Below are 25,952 nucleotides of genomic sequence, written 5' to 3'. Positions count from 1 at the left end.
GAATCAGAGCAAAGGCTTGAGCACAATTTCATAAGAATAATGGATGAGTTAACAGAGGATTCCCTGCCTACAGAATAGCCCCATGCTCTCCTCCTTTATGAGAATGTATAGAAATAAACAATCAGCCCTCAAACCCAGAGCTCCCAGCAAATTCAAAAGCAGAAGAATCTGAATAGGTTAAGGTTTGGGAAAAACCCAGGCCTCAGCTCCACAGATCATAGACCCCAGCTTAACCTACTACAGAGATAATCCCTCTGCATTTATCTCCAACCCTTTTGACCTCAAGCCTCCTTCTACAGCAAAGACACTGTGTTCTGATTCCTTTAATGGGGGGGACAGAAGAACATGGAGAAGGAATTCCGCTTTAATCAGCATTAATTTTGCTCCTTTTCCACTATGCTGGATGAGCATTCTCTTTGGGGAAATACAGTACAGAGTGACTGCCCCTAGGATCCTCTGCTTCCATCATCACACCTTCTTTATCCACATGGCCCATGGACCATGCAGCTATTTTGTGAATAACACATAGCCAGCCAAGCCAGACCAGAGGAAGAGAAGGAGGGAGAAAGTGTGTAATTGTCTTTTCCCTTGGTAATTTCTTCTGTGGGTTTGCTCCCCTTTGCAAATCACAGGGTAACAAAAATCAAGTAATAATAAGAGGCCCAAAACAGGTTTCTCTCTAGAACCTTTATGACTGATCAAGCGTTTTAGAGAGAGCATTCTAAATGCCAAGGCATATCCTGAATGCAAAATCCAAATGGGGATTGTTTTTCACTGGGCTTCCAACAGAGTTTTGGTCCCAAGTTTGTGACTTCCCTGCCAAAGATCTGGCTAGTGATAATCTGGCCATCCCAGCACTTGGCCTCCTAAATTACTGAAAGCAATGTGGCTTTCACTTGTCAAGAGAGAAGCTGCTCTTTCCTTATGTTCTCCTTGTCAGTCATAGATTACTTATTTTAAAGTGAAGAGCACCCCCCAAAACCAACATGGTTTCTGAAGCCAAATATTAAATGACTAAATAATATTATCCAAATGAACTGGCAGGCAAGCTGTGAGACAGATATAAAGATCACAAAAGAGGATACATGAGATGGCAAAGCAAGACAACAAGAAAGTCTTTCAATGTGTCTAACACAAGAAAGCAGCATGCAAGTCTGAAGGCCACTCTATCACCAGGGAGTCATGGGAACAAATAAATAAGATGGAGTTTCCAAAATAATTTAATTTCCTTGCATCAGCTTTCACTGAGGAAGAAGTTACGATCCCCAGGTTACATTTTGCAACTCATCAAGGCATAATCCTGTCAGATTGAGTTCTAAGGAAAGTGCCATAAATCCACAAGGGCAAAGAGTATTCAACAGAGCTGTAAAAGAAAATAATAATTATTACATAGCAGAGCTATCAAAATCATAGCCCCAATTCTGCAAGTGACACTCCCATTGCAGGACTGGATCTATGCAATATAACCTTAGAAATTCAGAAATATTTCTGAAGATTGGCAGATGGTATGATGGCAGCTTTTTTTTTTTATTTAATGAATTATGCATTAATAAGATTCACTTCAGCATTAGGGAAGTTAGCTGATTGCATCATTAAAGGGAGATTAACAAAAGACTTAGATAAAGACAAACTAGCACATCTCCAGATGTCAAAATGCAGAGGAGAAACTGGTAAGCAGTCTTGAACAAGGACAGTCCAGAATTCTTGGTTTCTGAAATCAGAAGTCCTGTGATCAAAAAGCAGTGGTGACAGAACAGCAAACAGCATATTCTCAAGATGGACAGAAGTGGATAGCAAGATACCTTAAGGATCAGTGATTTTCCTATATCTCTCTGAAGGATCGGCGGGAGGAGGGATAACTTAGGCTTCAGTAGGTAGATTTTTCAGAAAAAACTATTTTTTAGGATAAGTATGGATGTTTCTGAATAACATACACGAACCTAACCAAAAAGATACGTAGGATGCTGTTCCTGCCATTCCACATTGTGCCCAGCCCTCCCTCCTCCACCTAGTGATTGTGATCACATTTTAGAAAAGAGACCTAGACGCAAAGGTGTACCTCTTCTGATAGCTGCTGTGGCTCCTGCCATTAACCATCCCAACCCCCCATTTGATTCTCCCCATCAGAAGAGGGAAGAATGCTCAGCTTTCTACACCATATCAAATGATTGGTCTAGGCTGCCAGCTATCCTGTCTGATCCACAAGGGACTATTTTCCAGTAATCTCACTACTGATTTTTCTACAATTTAAGTAATAAAACTCATCTTCCCGGACCCCAGCAGCTCCAAAGACTGGGCGGTAGTTAGGTAGTCTGGGGAGGAAGAAATGCAATTCTTCTCTTCTTGCAAAAGGGACACATGCACATAGCATTATCCATTATACATACATTCTATATGGATTGAAAGAAAAGCTGACCACCTCAGAATGTGAAACAGAGCCATGTAAATCTCAGTCAGAATAACTGTATAAAAATAGTTTTGAAGAAGGAATCCTGCTAAGTATATGTGAAAGATCTTTTCCTAAGATAAGTTCAAAACAAAAAAAAGTGACTGACTATATCAGGTTTAAATTTTCAAGAGACGCTCAATGCTGGGCATGTGTGTACACGAGAATATTTTTATGTGAATTTAAAACAGTAAAACAACTAATCTCCAGAATCTGGGGGTGATGTTATGACCAATACATATTTTTGCTGGAAAACATGTTTATCCTCCTTTCTGTTAGTTCAAGTTAGATTAAATAAACCACTCTCTATAAAGTATCATTTATATCAACTAAATGTACAGTCATTTACTCTAATAAGTATCTCATCCATCTTAGTTTTGGTATTTCTCAGAATGAGTGTGGCAACTCAACCCACTAATTAAGAGTCATTAAAGTGACTCGGTGTCAAAACACAATTTAGAAAGGAAAAAGAGCACTACTGTGGCATCTCAGTTCCTGGGGAATAGTTCACAGAGCTACATTAAGAGAAACCTGTGCACACACAAGTTTATTTTTTCCCCCCCTTTCAGTTATCCATTCAAGGGACTTTTTTAAAATCAAAATTATCTCTTCTTACACTGTTAACACAAATCAGTACATCTGATTAACCCAAGGTATTGCAGAGTACAGGACGTGTTTGTGTTTGGTAAGTAAATATCCCCAGGGAATTTTAAGAGTTTTGATTAGAAGAAAGCGACAAAGAGTCCTGTGGCACTTTATAGACTAACAGTCTATTCACCCACGAAAGCTTATGCTCCAATAAGTCTGTTAGTCTATAAGGTGCCACAGGACTCTTTGTCGCTTTTTACGGATCCATACTAACACGGCTACCCCTCTGATACTTGGTTAGAAGAGAGTACAATTAGGACATTATATTTCTTTGTTGTCCCTTGGCATCTTGTCTAGCACCAATTCCTGCTAAGTGTTGGGAATATTTCCTATTTATGTTAAAGGACTGAAAGCCAAATATAGCCTAGAACCATATATGTTACGATCTGTGAGAAAGGACAGTATGTCTATAAATATTAGCTCCTATAACTAAATGTTTACTATTGCTTTTATTTATTGTACTACTGCCATGAATGGTCTGCATATTTTTTTCATCCATTATGGAAGTTAATGAAAATAGAAAGAGTACAGGAGAAGAAAAACAACAACAACTATCTTCACAGAACTAAACTTGATATAGAATCAGGGGTGTTGTCTACAGAGAGCTGGTCACTCAATACATCACATACAAAAATATCATTTTGATACAGTGCCCTGTTGTGCAGACACAGATCTTCAAACTATTGGAAAATAAATCTTCAGATTTTGGTGAAGGAGCAAAAGCAAAAAAACAAACAATTAACCAAAGGCGCAAAGTAAATTGTCTGATTTACATTAAATTTTGCATCTGTTTGTAGATTTTAATATTAACTAAATGACACACTTTCTTTGAAGTCTTTAAATGTAATATGTTATTTTTCCATGTAATTCTCAGTAGATTTCTAATGCATTCATTGAACAGTCTAAGCTTTAGAACACAAACACACACCAAAATAATCCCACCTTTCACCTCCCATAGTAGTTAAGCAAAGTACATTTAGCATTGTGGGAGATAGCTTCTCTGGGAGACAGTTCAAACCAAACAAGGGTAGGAAAGCAAAAATTTTGCTTATTCAGGGCCTGATCCTTCAGCACTTACTCATGTAAGTTATTTTACTCACATTAATAGACCTGTTGAAAACAATGGGGCTATTCACGCATCATAAGTACTGGCAGAATCAAGGCCTTTGGCAAAACTATTTTTTAATGGAGAGTTTAACCCAAGTTTAGGATAAGGGCCTGACCTAACTCCCTTTGAAGTCAATTAAACATTTCTACCAACTTGCTGAGAGCTCAATCCAACTCCCATTAGAATAAATATGTATTACTGAATACTTAGTGTTTCCTCATTTGCTGAGCCTAAAGTGGAAGTCACCCTGCAAGAATGAACAATTAACATGCTTGCTTTGAGCTCATATCAAAACACCCACTCCAAATAGATTATTTTTCCAATTAAGGCCTTCTGCCCCCATCCATAATCCTCTTTAGAAAATTGTTTTGAATTAGATACAGCCAGATTATTCTTAACTGTGCTTGAGGAAAGGAAAGGTGTGTCAAACTTTGGGAAACTTCAGCTTCATGGATACCTAATGCCCCATTACTAGCTCTTGAAAGGATAGAAAAATGATATCCGAAGGATCCATGATAGATGGGAAAGCAACAGTTGAGCAAGACCAGAAGATTTGTAAATATTAGAGAAAGCATGATAGGCAGAGGTGAGCTAATTTTACAAATTATTACAGAAAGAAAGATGAATGAGAGATTTGGCAACAAAATCTATTGGGTGGCCTATATTTTTATGTAGTACCTATCAAGTTGCTAATACTGCCCCCACCACTATAGTATCTAAGCACTGATCAGAATGATTCCTGTATCCATAAAAAAATCCTCTTTGGAGAAAATGTATCTGCAAGACGAAGAGCCTTGGGGTTAAAGCAATTTTGTGTCAGAAAAAGCAAGACAGAGCTGCAACTGTAGGACCTAGGAAGTCAGATGCCTGAGACAGGGGCTTCCAAATGGAAAGGAGGAAATCCCCTCACTCCTTTTTTGGCATTTCCTTCCCACTCCTTTCAGGTAGTCAGGTTATGTTGTAGTGGGAAAGGATCTTGACTGGACTACATCTGGTATATTGTAATTGACTGAATCTTGAGGCAAGCATCAGACCCTGGGAAAAAGGGCTATCCCTGGACCAAGGTAACTGTGCCACAGCTACAGAACTGTGAGGTTTTTGTTTTTTAAAATGATTTAAAATATTTTCAGAAATAATTAAAAATACCACAGGATAAAACCTATAGGGAGCCAGTACAAAACAAGTGTGATGAGACAACAGCACCACACATGAAATCAGTGGACAGGAATGAGAGGAGAAATTTGGCTCTCTGTTAGCTGAGGGGTGAAAACATTATCTACCAGGAAAAGAATGTGTATATAGCATATAAAGTGAAACAAGTGTATTTGTCTCTAGATATTTCAGCTCTTGTTCTTGCCCACTGGATTAAGGTGTTGTTTTGTTTAGGGTGAAAACATTAGCATTGATTCTTGATTTAAATTTCAATCTTCTCTAATTAAGCAGTTTCCACTGTATGTGTATTTCAATGCCCTCTCAACTTGTTTCTTCCTATTGTGGCAATGAGAGATTTAAAACCTAGGTAACCTGGAGAGTTTTTGCACCGCAGATACAGAGTGCGCTCAAAAAACAAAAAAAGGAGCAGGGGCCCAGATAGTCACACATAGGGAAAATGAGCACAGCTGCATTTACTTCATGCTGATTTATACCACCTGAAGATATGGACTATGGAGTTTGAAGCCTGTTAGTGATGACTTGGCACATCTTTTTCTCTCAGCATCAGATGGGTTTTCACAATTTTATACTAACTATCTTTAATATCCAAGAATATTTATACACTTAATAGTGTTAATAAACACTAGGTGTCCCTCCATCCCCCATCCCCCCCCAAAAAAAAACCCTGGCTGAACTGTCACAGTCCATTAGCCAGAATATTTAACAGGACACCCATCTCGATATAGGTTAGGTGACTGCTGCCTACTCATATGGCCTATAGGTATCTCCTCAATGGTTTTGCAACCCACACGCTATCCCCTGCACATATATGGCACAGTTACACTATTTGTTTCCTAAAAAACCCTAAACAAGGTGAAGGCACCTCAGTGTAAAACAGAGCATAGCCATTTTTGAATCAGATACAGTATCACTTTTACCCACTGCTGGGGATGGACCCTGAACATGCCTTCATGCCAGTTGTGCCTACTAGTGCCACCAGCATCTGGCTGAATAATCCTTTTCTACTGGCAATAATGCCCTGTCCTTTTCTATTGTACAAAAATGCACAGGAACCCTCAGGAGTAAGCCTGGTAATTTATTTCTTGTCACAAACTAGCTCCTTCCTACTACTCCCTCTTTAATGACTAATAGGTCAAAGAAACAAGTCCTCTCCCAAAAGTTTTGTTAGCTTGTTTGATGGGAAAGGTGGAAGAATGGCAAACTATACTATTGAGTGAATTATAACAGGCTTTCTGCTCTCTCCCTTTCAAAGGCCCATGCTGTCAAAAGCTGAATCAGACATCACCCTGGAAATTCAGAAATGACAACACTTTCATGTTAACACCAAAGTTAAAGCATTAAACATGACTAACTGGATCCTATTAACTCTTAGGTTTTATACCAAAATGTGGCTAATAACGCTTACCCTTCATTGTAAAGCACTTTGAGGTCTATTAATGAAATGCACCATATCAAAGTACATTATTTATTATTGTGGTATTTCACTTACCTACACTATATTTTCATGGAAATATGTAGTTCACAAGCATGTGTCTCCTATCAGCTATACTGAGCTTACCTGGCATGTCAGATGCTACACATCCTTTATATTTGTATGCAGTACTGGAGTGAAAACAATTCCTCGTGTCAAGCAATAGTTTTCTCAGTCCTGTGATTTTTTTTATGTGGGGCAGGAAATGCTTAAAATAAGTTGCTTTGACTAACATTTCTCACTAAGTCTGCAAGTCTACGGATGTGTTAACACAGGGTTTGCCTCTACACTACTGGCCTTTGGAGTTCAGCAGGGAAAACTGTTATATTTGGGAGGTCTTAATCTGGGAGGGTAAACAGAATATAAAGCTGCATGTCTTTCCCAAGTTCATCTTGCAGGTGTCTAAGAGTTCAAGGAGATATTATGATAAAGTTTACTCAAGGACAGTTCTTTGGCACTCCCTACAGCTGCATTTGCATTGAAACACATGAATATCTTGTATCTTATCCTCCCCCAACTAATATTTTTTTAAACTAAAGGAATGGCAAGAAGACTGACATGTGCACCAGTGTTTTTAATACACTGCCACAAATTTGTTCCTGGAGGCCGGATGGCTACCTATGGGCACCCTCCATTTAAATATACACTTTAGCAACTTGCATAACTTGTGCCAGTTAAGCAGAGCTGAACTGACCTGAATAAACATCGTTTTCAACTGTTGCAGGAAAACGGATCATCATACAACGTTTACCGGGGACAAGTTTGTATGATCAGGAACAAGCCCCTGACTGAGCTGTAGCCAACAATACTTAATTGCAGCAGCGCTGTCAACGCAGAGCATTTGCAACGTAACATCTGTCAGAAACCAAGCGTAAGATTAACACCCGGCAAACTCCCCCGTGTGGTTTCGGGCGCACACAATTCCCCCGGGGGTCTGTCGGCGCTGGGAAGGGGGGCAGGAATCTCAGCCCCTCCCTGCTGCGGTTTGAGGGGATTTAATCCAAAACAGGAGTGAGCAAGAAATCGCAGTTCAAAATGTGCCCGGGGCCTCTGTGCTGCCGGGCCCAAGGCATGTGGATCGGCAGGAGGGAGGGTCTGTCCAGCAGTGAGAAGAGGCTGGGGTGTCACTTACCGTGGCTGCCCGCAGGAGCGGAGCGTCCCCCCTCGACTCGCGGCTCCAGGCGGCGGGGAAGTCCGGCGGGGGCCGGAGGCGCCCGCGGGTCGGGCAGCTCAAGGCGAGCAAGGTGCCAAGCAGGAAGGCGGCCGCCGCGCAGCCCAGGTAGAGGGCCAGCCGCAACAGCAGCAGGGCCAGGCACGGTTGCCCCCCATCCCCCGCCTCCGCCCGCCCCAGGTGGAACACGGACACTGCCAGCAGCCCCAGCCCGGCCGCCAGCATCAGGCGGGACGAGCCGGGATCCTCCTCCTCTTCCTCGTCGTCCGCCTCCTCCTCCCCGCCGGCGACGGCGGCTGCCGCTGGAGCGCTGCTGCTACAGGACTGGCCGCCGGGGCTGTGCGCTCCCGGGGCGCCAGAGACTGCGGCGCCCGCCGACTCGGGCTGCCCGCTGCTGCTAGTGCTGTCGGCATCGGGGAACATACTGCTCCTGGCGCCGCTGGGAACAAGCGCATCTCCCGCCCCAGCGGCCCCCTCGGAAGGTCGCCTCTCCTCGAGCCCCGCGGCTGCTGGCACCGCACCGGCAGGAGCGGGAGCCGAGGCTCATGCCCGGTAGCACAGCAGGGGAGCGGGGCCGGCCACTTCCTCACCAACCCTCCCCGCCGACTTCGGCGGCAGCAGCTGCTGCTCCGATCCTCCTCCCCGCTGGTGGCCCAGCGCTCGGTGGGAGCAGGGGGAGGCCGCGCCGTGCCCGCGCGTGTCCAGCAGGGGGAGGAGAAGGAGGCGCCTGAGTGACAGCTGCAGGGGCCATGTGCTCTCCGCCGGGCAAGGAGGGGCAGCCACACTCCGAGCGGGTCCGTCTTCAACCCTTTGCTTCGGCACGCAACAAGGCCTCGCTGAGTGCCCACCCAGACCGAAAGCCTCGCCCTCTGGGGAGTGCTTATAAGGCATCGCCCTGTGGTGAAGATGGATTTTACTGTGTGTGTTTCAGTGGGGCGTTTATGTAACACTCTGTTTGTAATGGAAATCTTTTTCAGGCAATTAAATACATGAATAAAATCGAACCCAAAAAGAAAAATATTTCTCCCCCCCAGCCATACTTGTTTTCTATTTTGATCTCTTTTGATCTCATTTACACTAGTATAAATCCACTGAAATCGGTAGGGTTACTCCAGATTTACATTTGTATAATTACAGCCATCATTTGGCACTTAATGCCCTAATCTGCAAATGGATCTGTCAGCAGGGATGATACAGAGCCCCACCAACGACACAGGAGTCCACTGGACCATCTCATTGCAGAATTGGAGTCTTAGTCTGTAAACTCAATGCAAGGACCTTGACTTCATACAGGTTTGAACCACCAAATATACTTTGGGCACTGTACAATAAATAGGATTACAATACAAAATACATAGTCTCCTTATTGTCACACCCTTAATTATCATCATACGGTTATAAAACAAAACATAAATATCACTAATAATGTTTTAAAAAAGGGTTACACACAGAGTAAAAGGCAATCCCTGCCCTAAAGGGTTTATAATCTAAGCCCTGATTTTACAAACATGCACATGCTTAACTCTGCTACTGTGAGTAAAGTAAACACATGGGACTAGTGTGTGAAAAAATACCCCCCTGAGCAATACAAGTTCCAGTGCTATAAAGTGGCAGTGTAGACAATGCACCAGCACGCTCCCAAGTGCTGGTAGCTACTCCCCTCATGGGGGTGGTTTTTTTACAGCACTGGGAGAGGTGCCATGACTACACAGACACGTTAAAGTGCTGTTGGTAGTGAAGACATACTCTGCCTACAGGATCTGGGCCTAATATAATTGAGCAGCAACAAACATTAAACCTTTTAAAATTTCACTATCATTAAATAAGCAGTGTCAGCGTTGTCCACAGGAAAGCACTCCTGCTGACAAAGTGCTATTCACACCAGCACTTGTCCGCGACAAAACTTTTGTCTTTCAGGGGGGTGTTTTTTGAACACCTCTGAAAGACAAAAGTTTTGTCTTTCACTTGCTAGTATAGACATAGCCCTAGAGAAATACAACCTAGATGGAGCTACTATAAGGTGGATGCATAACTGGTTGGAAAACCGTTCCCAGAGAGTAGGTATCAGTGGTTCACAGTCAACCTGAAAGGGCATATTGAGTGAGATCCCACAGGGATTATTCTTGGGTCCAGTTCTATTCAATATCTTCATCAATATTTAGATAATGGTATAGAAAGTAGACTTATAAAGTTTGCAGATAATACCAAGCTGGGAGGGGTTGCAAGTGCTTTGGAGGATAGGATTAAAATTCAAAATGATCTGGACAAACGGGAGAAATGGTCTGAGGTAAATAGGATGAAATTCAATAAGAACAAATGCAAAGTACTCCATTTAGGAAAGAACAACCAATTGCACTCCAGGGTTTTTGCCGCCCGAAGCAGCCACCCCCCCCCTCGCAAAACAGAAAACAAACAAACAAACAAAAAAGCCACGATCGTGATCTGTGGCACTTCAGCAGGAGGTCCTTTGCTCCCAGCGGGAGTGAGGGACCCACTGCCAAATTGCCGCCGAAGAGCCGGACGTGCCGCCCCTCTCTGGTGTGGCTGCCCCAAGCACCTGCTTGGTAAGCTGGTGCCTGGAGCTGGCACTGATTGCACACATACAAAATGAGAAATGGTTGGCTAGGAAAGAGTACTGCAGAAAGGGATATGGAGGTTACAATGGATCACAAGCTAAGTATGAGTCAATAGTGTAGCACTTGTAAAAAAAAAAGAAGAAGAGGAGTACTTGTGGCACCTTAGAGACTAACAAATTTATTAGAGCATAAGCTTTCGTGGACTACAGCCCACTTCTTCGGATGCATATAGAATGGAACATATATTGAGGAGATATATATACACACATACAGAGAGCATAAACAGGTGGGAGTTGTCTTACCAACTCTGAGAGGCCAATTAATTAAGAGAAAAAAAACTTTTGAAGTGATAATCAAGCTAGCCGAGTACAGACAGTTTGATAAGAAGTGTGAGAATACTTACAAGGGGAGATAGATTCAATGTTTGTAATGGCTCAGCCATTCCCAGTTCTTATTCAAACCGGAGTTGATTGTGTCTAGTTTGCATATCAATTCTAGCTCAGCAGTCTCTCATTGGAGTCTGTTTTTGAAGTTTTTCTGTTGTAATATAGCCACCCGCAGGTCTGTCACTGAATGACCAGACAGGTTAAAGTGTTCTCCCACTGGTTTTTGAGTATTTTGATTCCTGATGTCAGATTTGTGTCCATTAATTCTTTTGCGTAGAGACTGTCCGGTTTGGCCAATGTACATGGCAGAGGGGCATTGCTGGCACATGATGGCATATATCACATTGGTAGATGTGCAGGTGAACGAGCCCCTGATGGTATGGCTGATGTGATTAGGTCCTATGATGATGTCACTTGAATAGATATGTGGACAGAGTTGGCATCGGGGTTTGTTACAAGGATAGGTTCCTGGGTTAGTGGTTTTGTTCAGTGATGTGTGGTTGCTGGTGAGTATTTGCTTTAGGTTGGGGGGTTGTCTGTAAGCGAGGACAGGTCTGTCTCCCAAGATCTGTGAGAGTAAAGGATCATCTTTCAGGATAGGTTGTAGATCCCTGATGATGCGCTGGAGAGGTTTTAGTTGGGGGCTGAAGGTGACAGCTAGTGGTGTTCTGTTATTTTCTTTGTTGGGCCTGTCTCGTAGGAGGTGACTTCTGGGTACTCGTCTGGCTCTGTCAATCTGTTTTTTCACTTCAGCAGGTGGGTATTGTAGTTTTAAGAATGCTTGATAGAGATCTTGTAGGTGCTTGTCTCTATCCGAGGGATTGGAGCAAATGCGGTTATATCTTAGAGCTTGGCTGTAGACAATGGATCGTGTGGTGTGTCCTGGATGGAAGCTGGAGGCATGTAGGTAAGTGTAGCGGTCAGTAGGTTTCTGGTATAGGGTGGTATTTATGTGACCATCGCTTATTAGCACAGTAGTGTCCAGGAAATGGACCGCTTGTGTGGATTGATGGGTACCCGCATGGCCCCACAATATGCCAACATTTTTATGGCTGACTTAGAACAACGCTTCCTTAGCTCTCGTCCCCTAACGCGCCTACTCTACTTGCGCTACATTGATGACATCTTCATCATCTGGACTCATGGAAAAGAAGCCCTTGAGGAATTTCACCATGATTTCAATAATTTCCATCCCACCATCAACCTCAGCCTAGATCAATCCTATACCGGAAACCTACTGACCTGGGGAAGAGTAGAGGGTTTGAGCCCCCCGGGGGCCCTGAGGAAGCCGGTGCCTGTGGATAAACACCTGTCAGGAATGGTCTAAATCAGGAGCGGGCAAACTTTTTGGCCACATCGGGTTTACAAAATTGTATGGCGGGCCAGTTAGGGGAGGCTGTGCCAGGCCCCTGCTCCCTTACCACGCTGCCTGGAGCACTGGTGGCTGGCGGCGATACAGCCGCGCCGCCCAGAGCACCAGGACAGGCAGCCGTGCCGCACAGCTTGAGCCAGCCATGCCCATGTGCAGCACAGAGCACCAGGTCAGGCCACGGCTCTGCAGCTGCGCTGCCCGGCAAGAGCTCACAGCCCCAGTGCCCACAGCACTGCGCTGGCGGCACAGTGAGCTGAGGCTGCGGGGAAGGGGGAACAGTAGGGGAGGGGCCAGGGGCTAGCCTCAGGGGCCGGGCAGGAGAGTCCTGTGGGCCAGATGTGGCCCGCGGGCCATAGTTTGCCCACCTCTGGTCTAGATGATCAGGGCCGGCTTTAGGAAGTGCGGGGCCCGATTTGAACAGTTTTGACGGGGCCCCGGCAGGGATGACTGAAAAAAAAAAAACCACGTAAAAAACACGTGGGGCTTGTACTCACCGGGCGGCGCTCCTAGTCTTCGGCGGTGGGTCCTTCACTCGCTCCGGGTCTTCGGTGGCACTGAAGGACCTGCCACCGAAGTGCTGCCAAAGACCCAGAGCGAGTGAAGGACCCGTCGCTGAAGTGCCGCCGAAGACCCGGAGCGCTGCCGGGTGAGTAAAAATTAAAAAGGAGCCTCTAGCCAGGGAAGGGATTCTCGGCCACTTGCCCCCACCCCGGCGGCCCTGCCACTGGGCGCGGGGCCCTCTTAGGCGCGGGGCCCGATTCGGGGGAATTGGTGGAATTGGCCTAAAGTCGGCCCTCTAGATGATACTTAGTCCCGCCTTGAGTGCAGTCCTACCCTTCTCTGATTCTAAAATACTGTGAAGAAGGGTGAGATCACCTGTGAGTTTATGGTACAATGCACTAACAGAAAGACTCAATGAAGACAGGGAACACCCGGTCAAAAAGGGACCCAGGCAGCTCCGGTCAGCAACGCAGACCAGGCTGATAAAAGTCTGGATGGTGGCGCTGCGGGGCTAAGGCAGGCTAGTCCCTACCTGTCCTGGTACTGGTCCTGGCAATTGGGCAAAATGGGAGCTGGGGGGCAGTGCCTGTGGGCAAGAGAAGCATGCGGAGCCTTCTGGACCGCCGCTTAGGCGCTGGACCTGCTGGCCGCTTCCAGGGCACAGCATGGAGCCAGGACAGGCAGCTGTGCTGCTGACTCGGAAGCCGCCCAAGGTAAGCCTGCGCCCCAAGCCCCGGCCCCAGCCCTGAGTCCCCCGCAACCTGGAGCCCCCTCCTGTATCCCAAACCCCCCATCCCCAGCCGAGCCTGCACTCCCACTCAGAGCCCTCCCCCCCGCACCTCAACACCTGCCCCAGCCCAGAGGCCCCCCCCCACACTCTGGCCCCAGTCCAGAGCCCTCATCCCCCTGCACCCTAACCCCCTGCCCCAGCCCAGAGCCCCTCCCACATCCTGAACCCCTCATCTTCAGCTCCACCCCAGAGCCTTCACCCCCTCCTGCCCCTCAACCCCCTGCCACAACCCGCAGCCCCTCCTGTACTCCTAATCCCTTGGCTCCACCCCCCCAGCCTGGAGCCCCCTCCTGTACCCCAAACCCTTCATACCCAGCCTCACCCCAGAACCCCACCCCAACACCTGCCCTAGCCCAGTGAAAGTGAGTGAGGGTGAGGAGAAGGAGCCCCGGAGAGAGGGGGAATGTAGTGAGCATGGGCGGGGCCTCAGAGAAGGGGCGGGGCTAGGATGTTCCATTTTGTGCAGTTAGAAAGTTGGCAACCCTACCCCCAGGGGAAGGGATACGCGGGCAGCACAGGGCCGGATGGGCCATTGTGCATCTGGCAACTGCCGGTTTGTAACCAGTGCCCTCGCACGCGGCTGGGTGTTGCGGGGCCTCCCTTGCCATGCCCCTGGCAGGGTTGTGTTTCGTGTCGTTACACCGGCCCCTCGCTCCGGGGACCGACCCCCGCGCCATGCTCCACAAAAAGTTAATCCAGTCCCTGCGCTCAGCCCCAACAGTTACTCGGCTACAAAGGCCAAGCAAAACTACTCTAATAAAAGACTCGGGTTCCCTTGGCACTAAGCCGCTCCCAGCGCCCTGCGGTGACGCGTGACAGGCCTCACCGCGCAGTCTAACCCCGCGGCTCCGAGCCGCAGTGCGGCCGTGCGGGACTTACACAGCGCCGCTCCCTCCCCAGGCAGAGCGCCGGGGCCCGGCTTTGCGGCACGTTGATAAGGCGCGTTGCCAAGGGCGGAGCTGCCCTGCCCCAGCTCTCCGCACCCCGGAGGCAGCCGTAAGGGGCCCCAGGCCGCCCCCTGGCGCCCAGCGAGCGGAGCTCCACCCCCTCCCCGGCGACGCAGGGGCCGGGCTTGTTGCTGGCGCCTGGGCGAAAGGCGCGGGGCCCGGAGCCCGGAGCCGAGCTGCTGCAGCGCAGTTCTCCGTGAGTATCCGCCCGCGGGGCCAGGGCCGGGGGAGGAGGCTGCTGGGCTCCGTCGGCCCGGCGCTACTGGCTGCTCCGGCTGTGCCCACAACAAAGCTCAGTCCCAGGGGAGCTTAGCCCCTGCCCGGGGCACCCTGGCGTCAGGCTCCCCGGGGGTGGCGGGGCTGCCCTGCACGGGAAGGGGGCGGCCCTAGCGGCGGTGTGGGACTGGTAAAGGTGCCGCCTGTGCGCCCCCCTCCCTCGAGCATCCTCGCCGATGCCCGCGGCTAGAGCCCCCGCGAGTTTTCCCCGGGGGCCCTCGCCTGGATGCGCTCCGCCTCTCCCCAGGTCCTAGCCTCCCCCCTGCCCTCGTCCACATGCACACAGGCTGTTCCTCCGGGTGTGCAGGCCCTGCCAGGGGCGAACGACAGCGGCAGGCTGTGCTGTTCTCCAGCACCCCCGAGTGGGCAGGCAAAGGCACCGTGTAATTAGCAGGCCTTGGAAAATGGAAGATTTTAATTATATATTTTGTATTATATTTTAGTGAGGTTGCTTCCCCCCTGCACCCTCCAAGGATTTTACTGGTTTGCTACTTGAGTCCCTGCCTGAGTGACACCTATGTAGGTGTCTGTTTAGTGTGGAGGTTGGTTGAGCTATATTTGGAGAGTTTCTGCTTGCATTGAAAACCTGAATTAAATCATGTTCCAATTAAATATCCATATTAACCAACTTTCTGTGTCTCCATCTCCCCATCTGTGTTGATCAGCAAGGTATTTGTATGGAAATCAAAGTCCTTTCCTTTAAATAATGTGTCATCCAACTACCTTATTCATTTACTGGTACCTCAATTTAATGTCCGTAACAGGATTGCTTTTGTAATAGTTGACTGTTTTGTGTCAACCACTGGATTGCAGTATTGATAAATTAATTGGCCTAGAAAAAGAGGTGGGAGTGATGGGATAGGAAATAGAGAAGAGTAACATTTTAATAGTGCTTAGTAAAATATGTTGTAAACCTATTACAACATTATGCTTATATGTAATGGAGTTTGGTCATTGGGTCCAAGTATTATACATTTGGCAAAAATGTCTTAACTCAGCAAACTAGAACACAATTGTAGCATAATACTTATGAATGACTTACTCCTGGTGAATTCTACTATCTCAATAATATTATACATTTGGCCAATGTCTCTTAAGTGTCTGCCTTGGAATTAAACAATTCTAGCCCTTTGTTTTACATGCTTCTATTTTCTTTGCTGTTATCAGTAGTAATACACATCTGTATGACAACTAACTACTAATTTTTTGTGGGGGATCTATAAATCCATTAAAGTAAGTTGCAATCTGCTCAAACTTTGTATACATTGGAAGTATGTATACTCTTTCTGCACCAAACAAAATAAAGAACAACAATGCAAATTGTGATCTTAGATATGCATTGCTGGGCATCTTAGGGGATATTACATAATATACAGCAGTGCATACCACACATATGAAGCACTGTCTATACATTCTCAAAGCCTGTTAAGGAAGCTATTATGGTTTAAATACGGTCAACATGGTTTGCATTCACACAATAACAACTGTTTTATGACCTGTTGCATAATAGTATGTAAGCCTTGCTAGAAGTTTTCCTCTTCAGTATGGTTCTGTTAAACAGAGTTTTGCTGAAACTGGCTTAATGGTAACATGTAACGGGCTAATCACAAAACTGTTAGTCCTTTGTGTCAAACAATCCATAGCACATCAACTAGGTAAACATTTGCAAGATGACTACATCCAAACCAGAAGGTAAATATGCACTTATATTTATTACATTTATTTATTTTAAAAGACTGTAATTTAGTCACTCTGATGACATGTACAGAGTTCTTATTTGGACAATGATGGATAGAAAGATATATAAATAGTTCCATAAAGTGTTGAATGTATGTATCTGTGAGAGTATACTATTCAACAAGAGAAGTATTTTGTTATGGAGTAAAAAAACAGAGCCATCTCTTTTGGCTATTTATTTTCAGTCTCTGTGGTCTGTTCTGATGCATATATGGGGTGTCATGCAACTGGTGCAGACTTATGCTTTCATGAGAAACTAATCCCTTTTCCTGTAGAAAAGCCTTAAAATGCTAATCACTAACTAGGAAGAAGCAACAGAGGGTCCTGTGGCACCTTTAAGACCAACAGAAGTATTGGGAACATAAGCTTTCGTGGGTAAGAACCTCACTTCTTCAGATGTCTTTCATTCTTACCCACAAAAGCTTATGCTCCCAATACTTCTGTTGGTCTTAAAGGTGCCGCAGGACCCTCTGTTGCTTTTTACAGATTCAGACTAACACGGCTACCCCTCTGATACTTAACTAGGAAGAGTTGTCAATGATGAAAGGGGCATTTTCCATCAAAAATGAAATTAATCAGACATGCTGCTTGTAAGGTAAGATGCACTAAAATAATAGAATATCAGGATTGGAAGGGACCTCAGGAGGTCATCCAGTCCACCCCCCTGATCAAAGCAGGACCAATCCCCAGACAGATTTTTGCCCCAGATCCCTAAATGGCCCCCTCAAGGATTGAGTTTACAACCCTGGGTGTAGGAGGCCAATGCTTAAACCACTGAGCTATCCCTCCCTCTTTGAGTTGTATTTTTTGAGTTTGCTTTAGTTTGTTCTTTGTGCTTTCTAAATAAAATTGTGGATACTAAAGCTACATCAGCTTATAATACTAAACATTAGAAGCATTTTCTTGCTTGATGTTAGCTTCAGAATGAAGACTGGGAAATAAGTCATATTATTATTATTTTATTATCAAATAAGTCATAAGCTTCAGTTGTTTGGATTCAGCTGTTGGAGAGTTTCCCTGCTCTGCTACCTGCCCCAGCCCACGAAAACCCCATTTCCTTTTCTCTCTTCACAGGTGTGCTTCCACACACATCCTAAGGTCTCCAGGAGTAGGGTTCCCTTGCTATGGACCTTAGAAAACCTGCAGATATGGGGACTGAAGAGAGCATTTGTGGGATAAAGAGGACTGTTCCTCTCTTTCGTTGTGTATTTCCTGAAGCATGCAGAACCCTCAGTGAATTTTAGGTGGCTCATTGCCCCCTCATTCATGCGTTTTAGGAGGTTCATCCTGACACACTCCATCCCATGAGTCTTAGTAGGCTTTTTTTAGTCTTTTGGGCCTATTTGATTCATTAGAAGACTGACAGATCAAGAGAAGATTGGTGAAGGGCTGCCATCTAAGGCTTAACAGGAAGAGCATTCAGAAGTTTCCCAGAGAGTCTTCTAAGACATGTAGAGGTGATGGTTCTCAGTCTTCTAGGGCTGTGGGGGAGAAGGGGTTTCACAAGCTTCTGAAAGTCCACGCAGCAGGGGTGAGGGAAGCCTATGACTTTTCTTGGGGCACCCATGACTGAGAGTCACATTGTAACCCCATGCCTCCAGCATGAGGGAGTCTTGCCTTTGCTGGGGGGGGGGGGGAATCAGCAACCTAATTCTGCCATCCGTTTAGCCATTCAAGCACTCTCCTCAGAACTAAACCAGCCCTGTATTAACCTTGCAGCTTAACAATTGATGCACCTTAGTCCCCTGTGATATCCAGCTGCTGACACTGACTGCTTGCAGAAAATCCAAATCCTCTGCACCCAAAGGTGCAGTGTACCCCACTTCACCAGTGTTACCCTAAACCACTGCTCCCATAAACCACACAGCAGTATGAGCCCTTACAATAAAACAGAAGTAGGCTTATTTAAGAAATAATTAAGATTAAAGTAGAAACAAGGGAGTGGTGGAAATAAATGATGACAATATAAAACAATCACCAATTGCAAACCTTGGGTCTAGACTTAATAGTTACCTTTCCTAGCCAATAAAGTAAGTTTCCTCCTCAAAGTTCAGTGTGTTGCAAAGCAGACTGGTTTCACCAGAACCAGGATCCAAATGTTCATGAAAACATCCCCATACCACAAGGGGTTTTCTCAGTGAATGGATCCAGAGTGTTTCTCACTCCTCTGTGTTATACTGACAACAGTCCCCATCCCCCATTCACAGACAGGGCAAACCCCTGTCTTGTTGTAAAGTTCCTGTTTTACCTTCAAGTGGTTTTTATTTTTTTATTTTTTTTAAGTTGCCTCTGATTGTTTTCCATTGGAAGTCCTAGTATTTTGCAAGGCCACACAGTTCAGCCTTGCATTATGTCACTGGCTACACAGGGCAGGATGACAACTCCCTCACTACCCAAATGGGCCATCACTGAGACTGATTAGCCCCTGGTGACTTTTATTCCAAGTCCATAAAGCATTCTTTCTCTATAATTCCTTAAATATTACCTGCAATGATTATGAATTTTGACAAGTTACAGGCTTTCTGTAAATACTTTACATATTACTCTTTATGGATAAATATCCTGGATGACATGTCTGGTGTAGTGAGTTTGAGAGATCTGAGGTGGTGAGAGTTGTTTGCAAAGAACAGGGGACTCTGCTGTGGGGCCTCTGTGTCAGAAGAAAGCTAAGCTTGGAGGTGGCTTTGGCCTGATAAACCAACTAACTAACCTAGCTCGCCTTGATTCACTTACACAAGCAAAGCCATACTCTTGTGTACAGGACCTAAGGTCTGTAGGAGATTGGTTTCCCTCCTAAGGTACCTTGAACTGTGTATTAGCAAAGTAATTTTCCCAGCACTTCACATGCCCCCCTCTTTCAAAGGCCCCCTTAGCTTTTTAGTCTCATGTTAGTGCTATTTAAAAAACTAAGGAGATTCCCACACAAAATCTCCATTAATGTTACAGGCACAGTTCAGTGGCTTGTGTATATTACTCTTGAAGAACATTGGTTTAGTTTAATAACCCACACCCCCTGCCACACCAAAAATCCAAACAGTAGAAATTCTGAGTTAAACTTGAAAGAAACCAACCGAGCTTTTGAACACAGTATTTACTCTTTTTCCCCTAGCAGTGACCTGAGTAAATCAGAAAGTTATACTACCTTAGCCATTTTTTTTTTTTAAAATAAGGATCACACAAACTAAAATCTTGTATTAGCTATGCTGCTTTGTGGCCTAGTGATTCATAATAGACTTTAAACAATTTTACAGATTCCTGATATGACAAGCGGCACTCAAGGGACTCATTCCCAACTCTGTTTAAAGTCCCAAATATTCAGAGGTACTGAGAGCACTCAGTGCATTACAGGAGGTGCATGACACTTCACAATATGAGACCTAATCATTCCAGGTGCTGGTAATTTATTTCAAGTGTCATTAGGCAAAAAATTAGCATGATTCCTTGTACATCTAGTGTCATCTAGTCTGACCTGCACATTTCAGGCCACAGAACCTCACCCACCCACCCCTAACCTCTGACTGATTTACTGAAGTACTCAAATCGTGATTTAAAGACTTCAAGTTACAGATAATCCACCATTTACATTAGTTTAAACCTGCAAGAGACCTGTGCCCAATGCTGCAGAGGAAACCCCCAGGGTCTGTGCCAATCTGACCTGGGGGAAAACTCCTTTCCAACCCCAAATATGGTGTTCGGTTAGGCCCTGAGCATGTGAGCAAGACCAACCAGCCAGACACTTAGAAAAGAATTCTCTGTAGTAACTCAGAGCCCATCCCATCTAGTGTCCCATCACTAGCTATTGGAGATATTTGCTGCTAGCAGTCGCAGGTCAGCTACATGCCATTGTAGGCAATCCCATCAGACCATCTCCTCCATAAACTTATCAAGCTCAGTCTTGAAGCCAGTTAGGTTTTTTTCCCCCCACTGCTCTCCTTGGAAGGCTGTCCCAGAACTTCACTCTCTGATGGCTAGAAACCTTCATCTAATTTCAAGCCTAAATTTGTTGATGGCCAGTTTATATCCATTTATTCTTGTATCCACATTGGAGCTTAACTTAAATAACTCCACATATACAAACACCATATGTCCCAATCATGAAATTGGAGCACTTGTAATGAAAGATGGGAAGTTTGTGTGGTGGTAAATCATCACATTTGGTATTGGGGATGCATGTTTTCTTCAGTGCTCCATGTGCAAAAAAATGAAATGGTAGGAGGACAACTCCAGGGACTGGTTAAATTAGTCTAGATGCTTTAACTGTGTACTTCCATACTTTATACACTTTGGGTTTCTAACTTTGTTTTAACCTTAACATTGAAACATAACATCCATTCAAACCACTAATATGTGCCTTCAACCTAAGTTATCCTACCTTTGTCTTATTATTTGATATTTATATTACAGTAATGTCCAGAGGACCTATTATTACAACCCATCTCCAAACTGATCTCTGGGGAGTAGTGTTGGTAGCAGCTTTTATTTTATTTATTTATTTATTTTTTAAATGCGGTTTATACTATGACTTTTTTTTTTTTTTAAGAAATCTTTAGGGCTGACAAAGTTTTGGTCCTCATTCTTTAAAGACACTGTCTTTTGTCTGTTATATATTGCCTAGACCAGTGGAGTCCTGGTCCATGACTGTGGCACTAAGTGCTGTGATAATTCAAATAATTAATAATAAACTTGGGAGCTGGTAGTGGATACCTATAGTTACTGTTTTACTACCACCAGCTAGCTACTGTATTCTTTAGGATATTCCATAGCGTCCCAGTCCTGCAAAAACTTATGTTCATAATTTACTGTTGCTGTCAGTGGACTACTTATTTTAGTAAAGTTAAGAATATGTGTAAGTGTTGAAAAGACAGGGGCTTAGGTAAGTAATTGATGCTTGGTAAGAATTTCCTAGATGGACAGTTGTTAGCGTATACAGCAGGAAACATGTTTTCTTTGAATGTGTAAATAAGAGGGTTATTAAAATCAGAAGTTAGGCATAGGTATTTTGGATCAGTAATAGCTTTTACTAAGACTTCATGATCTCATTTGTTGATTCCATAGTCTAGCAACTGAAATAGTAAAAATCTGTACTTTCTACAGACAGTATAATAAAAGATTTTGTACATATATGTAGTGTGCTATTCTCCTGAAAAATCCCTGACTACAAATAATTTGGCAAATCCCACTTTTCAAAGAAATGTCATGTGTCCTAGATGCACAAGGGAATAAAATACAAAAGTACCAACTGAGACTCAAACTCCTCTCATATAATTTCATTTCATACTCCCCATTAAAGCAATGTCTGGTTTGTGAATCACCAAGTATTTCACTGAGAGAAATTGACCAAAGCAGCATTTCTGTTTTTTTAATAATGTAAAGATTACAAAGTGAAGGGACTATGTCTGAAAAAGGGAAGAGGTAATGTTATGAATAAAATATTAATATTGCCGTGAAGCGGCTAATGTTACCATCCTTATCTGCTGGGCAGAATCGAAGCTGTTGAACTGTGTGTTTAGAGGCCACAGAGTGCTAACAAATAATTCTTTTGTAGTTCAAAAAGACCTGTATTTTGGATGCTTGAATTCTGTCTCCATTGTTGCCATGAAGTTGTGACTAGCCATTACTATGCAGCATAGTGACAACTGTGAAGACTTCGCATGGCTATATGTTACAATATAACCAGTAACACTAAAATATTCTTAATGTAGTCTTGGTTGCTAAGAACATAATGATACAAAAACTATATTTGCAAGAATGTTACAGTTAACACTTAAATGTTAATGGATGAAAATGATCAGAAAAGGTAATATAGATATACATTTTTAACTAATCTAGATTTAAGAAAAAAATGTGCAAAATTGCCCCAAACCAACTTTAACTGTGACCCATAGAATTTCACTCTTCCATTTATGTGAGACAATTTAAAAAAGAAGGTCTTTGTGTCACTAGTTGCATGACTCTACTTTGTAGCTAGATGCAAATGAACCAATAACTAAATGATAGAACAGCGTTCTTGTCTCTATTATCAGACCTCAATATTGTTTGCCCCATGGAATTTACTTATATCTAATCTTTTTTTTTTCCTTTTAGCTACAGGTGATATACTGTGGTTATGTAACATACATTATGTGACTGAAACACTATCATTGGCAGATAACGCTGAAAAGCAGCAGCCAAGCTTCCCCCCTCCCCCCTCCCCTTAAAGTTAAGCTTTTTTAGCATTACATTTCCTTTTAGGCTATTTTTAGGAATGCCTCTGAATGCCTCTGAGAGCTGGGTGTCAGATTCTACAGGATATTTGAAGCCAATTGACACAAGAAGTGATTAAATACTGCAAAACTCAAATTCCACCCTGGACTTTTAAGAGGGGGAAGCATGTCTTGTCCTGCTTCCCCTGTCCCTATTTCAACAGCTGTGGAGGAATTCAGGAGATTTGCAGAGTTGATGGCTCCCCAGGTTTCCTTCCACTTCTGTTGCCCTGCAGTGCTTAGGAACTTTGCAAGCTGTCTAGCTCACTAGGTCTCCTTTTGCTTCATTGGCTCTTCGAAGCTTTGGATCTCAGTAGAATCTCTGGTTTCTTACTACTTAAGCTGCTGTATGGCGCTCTTGAACTTCATATGGTCCATTTCTCTTCATGTAGTGGTGCATGATTTAGAAAGCTTTGAAGCTTCAGAGCAGTTGAAAAGTGGGGAGAGAACTGGGAACGATGGGCCCTATGGAATTTCTGTGCTTCAAAAAGTACTTGAGGCAGGAGTGCGCTCAGTGCTAGTATCATTAGTGTCAAGCCAAGTGTAAAAGTTTCCCCTGATAAGGAGTTCTACAAGGTTTAGGTCTCTGCTCCCCTTTCTTCAAGAACTGTGGTTCTGTTGCCTTGCACACCTTAAGAGCTATGCAGAGTTGATTGTTTCCCCCGGTCTCCTCCTCATTAAACTGCCTTGTAGAGTCCAAAAGCAGTACAGTGTCTCTTCCTCCCCAGCTTTGCCCCAATTTATGCTAATTTATGGGCTTCACAAGGTTCCCCCCCACTGTCCTAGTTCCAACTATCTGCCGCTTCTCCTTTCTTTGAGCTTGTTTCTCTTAAGTCTGCAGCCTCTTACCGTATTATCTGGCCCATATATAATTATAAATAAATATTTAACTTACCTGGTCCATAACATATTTAATTATATCATAGAAGTATAATATCATTAATAATATAACCTAGAATTATACTGAGGGTATACTGCTTTTGGTTAATATTTTGAAAACCCTTTTTCACACCTGCAGGACCAGGAGTTGGAATTTATACAATAACTTTTGAGATGGACCGGTATGAAGATGTGTCAGAGGGTGAAGTGGACCACTCTTTCTTTGATAGTGATTTTGAGGAAGAGCCAAAGAAAGAAGAAAACCCTGTTGTAGCCAGTGGCGAAGAACCTAGTGAGCTCATAGAAAAAGGAGATATACACATCGCCAAATCAGACTCAGAGTCGGAAACGAAACTGAGGCAAGAACACAGTACTGAGGAGGAAAGTGAAGAGAAAAAGAGAGAGTCACCAAAGGAACATTCCATAAATGATGGCACTGACCATAGTGGGAATGCTTCATCACAGTCAGTTTCTTTAAGTTCAGAAAATGCAAGTACATCAGGTAGAAATTCTGCGCTAAGTAGAAGAATACGTGTAAACATTCCAGCTGGGATCCCCAAAATAGTTAGAGAAGGTGAGGAGGATTATTATACAGATGAAGAAGACAGTAGTGATGATGGCAGAAAACAAAGGGTTAGACCTAAATCAGCTAAGCAATCCTGTAGCATAAAGAAAGTTAACAAAAAGTATACCAATATTAGCTCATCCTCATCCTCTTCTTCCTCCTCAAGTTCGGATACAGATGGTTCAGATATGGATTCTGATAGCTGCATATCAGATTCATCACACTCTTCCTCAAAGAGAAGTATATGTAACTTGGCTCTTCTATCTCCAAGACAAAAATTCAGGCCAGGAATAAAGTCAGTGGAAGTAAAACCAAAGTTTGGTGAATACACAGAGGAGTCTGAAGATACAGTGACTGATGTAACACCTCTATCAACACCAGACATCAGTCCTATCCAATCTTTTGAACTTGCAGCATCAAATGATAAGAAACTGAAAGTAAAAAGACAAGAAAATGTGAGCCAAGAATTACAGGGTAATTTTGAGGAATTGAAGTACGATACAAAATTTGTAAAGCCTAGCACACTAGAAAATGGAAAATTGAGACCCAGTCTTACATCTGTATCTTTCTCACTAGATGCTGAGTTTGATCGCAGACATAATCAAAAGGTCTTGCATGATGCTGTGGACCTGAATCAGCTTTTGAAAGGTGATTTTTCTTAAACAAAATTTTTACAAACTTATTTACAAAGTGTGACCTTTTCTGTGTTGAGAGGGGCTATGGCATTGAGCACGAATGGAAATTAGGGGTCATTGTGTGTGCTGCTTTTTCTTTTAAAATTGGCTTCAGACCAAGTTGCATCAGTTTTAAAGCTGCCTTGTGGTTTTGTTTGTTTATGTAATAGCACGCTGGTACATCAGTAGACTAATGGAAGTGCTCCTTTAATAAACTCTTATAGGTAAAGGGATAAGTAGCCATGTGATGAATCCCCAAATAGGATTGATATTTTCACAATTCCACTGACATCATACTTTGATTTGTCAAATCATGATCCATTTAATAACTAGCAATTTTCTTTAAAAATGCCAAACTTTTAATATGGGAAATCTATCAAATTATGACAGGTTTCAGAGTAGCAGCCGTGTTAGTCTGTATCCGCAAAAAGAACAGGAGTACTTGTGGCACCTTAGAGACTAACAAATTTATTAGAGCATAAGTTTTCGTGGACTACAGCCCACTTCTTCGGATGCATCCGAAGAGGTGGGCTGTAGTCCACGAAAGCTTATGCTCTAATAAATTTGTTAGTCTCTAAGGTGCCACAAGTACTCCTGTTCTTTTTATCAAATTATGGACATTCTCAACTTTGAAATGCAACTCAGAATTAAACACAGCTATAAATAGCAACCATTTTACAAATACATTTTTAACTTCTGGTGCCCTTATGATAAATAAACAAATCAAATGAACTTAAAATTCCTTCTAAATATTGAATGATGAAAATATTTTAATAAAAAAATGAACAGTCAAATAGTCTTTGAGAGGTTTTCATTTAGACTGTAGCTTCTCCTTCCCAGTAACTTTATGAAATGTCTTTTAATGTTGGTGAGAAGGAGCCTGGTGTCCCATTTGCTGTCCTATCCCCAAAATTCCTCAGTGGGATGGGACTAGGATGATCAGGCAATGAGCACATATAAACTAGGAGTTGTTCACCTTCTTTCCTAATG

General features: G+C 43.9%; 2 protein-coding genes across 6 annotated transcripts in view; one reads left to right on the top strand and one right to left on the bottom strand.

Moving 5' to 3' along the window:
* The window catches only part of SNX25 (sorting nexin 25), a 172,091-nt gene extending 163,314 nt beyond the window's left edge, over positions 1–8,777 (bottom strand). Inside the window, exon 1 of one of the 3 annotated variants that reach the window (XM_034771268.1) lies at positions 7,979–8,777. In XM_034771268.1, the coding sequence (XP_034627159.1) occupies positions 7,979–8,440 (462 nt within the window). In that variant the 5' untranslated portion in view covers positions 8,441–8,777. The remainder of the gene's footprint in view (positions 1–7,978) is intronic. The other 2 variants (XM_034771266.1, XM_034771267.1) reach the window with 2 other exon arrangements.
* Positions 8,778–14,641: 5,864 nt separating this feature from the next.
* Positions 14,642–25,952, top strand: part of CFAP97 (cilia and flagella associated protein 97) — a 45,559-nt gene continuing 34,248 nt past the window's right edge. Inside the window, exons 1-4 of one of the 3 annotated variants that reach the window (XM_034770697.1) lie at positions 14,701–14,785; positions 17,677–18,059; positions 23,863–24,762; positions 24,865–24,936. In XM_034770697.1, coding sequence (XP_034626588.1) covers positions 23,898–24,762; positions 24,865–24,936 — 937 coding nt within the window. In that variant the 5' untranslated portion in view covers positions 14,701–14,785; positions 17,677–18,059; positions 23,863–23,897. Of the gene's footprint in view, positions 14,786–15,328; positions 15,408–17,676; positions 18,060–23,862; positions 24,763–24,864; positions 24,937–25,952 lie in introns of those variants that run through there. The other 2 variants (XM_034770695.1, XM_034770698.1) reach the window with 2 other exon arrangements.

Source organism: Trachemys scripta, chromosome 5 (assembly GCF_013100865.1).
Source record: "Trachemys scripta elegans isolate TJP31775 chromosome 5, CAS_Tse_1.0, whole genome shotgun sequence".
Taxonomy (NCBI): domain Eukaryota; kingdom Metazoa; phylum Chordata; order Testudines; family Emydidae; genus Trachemys; species Trachemys scripta.
Note: the sequence above shows the minus strand (reverse complement) of the source record. Positions and strands in the feature narration are given on the sequence as shown.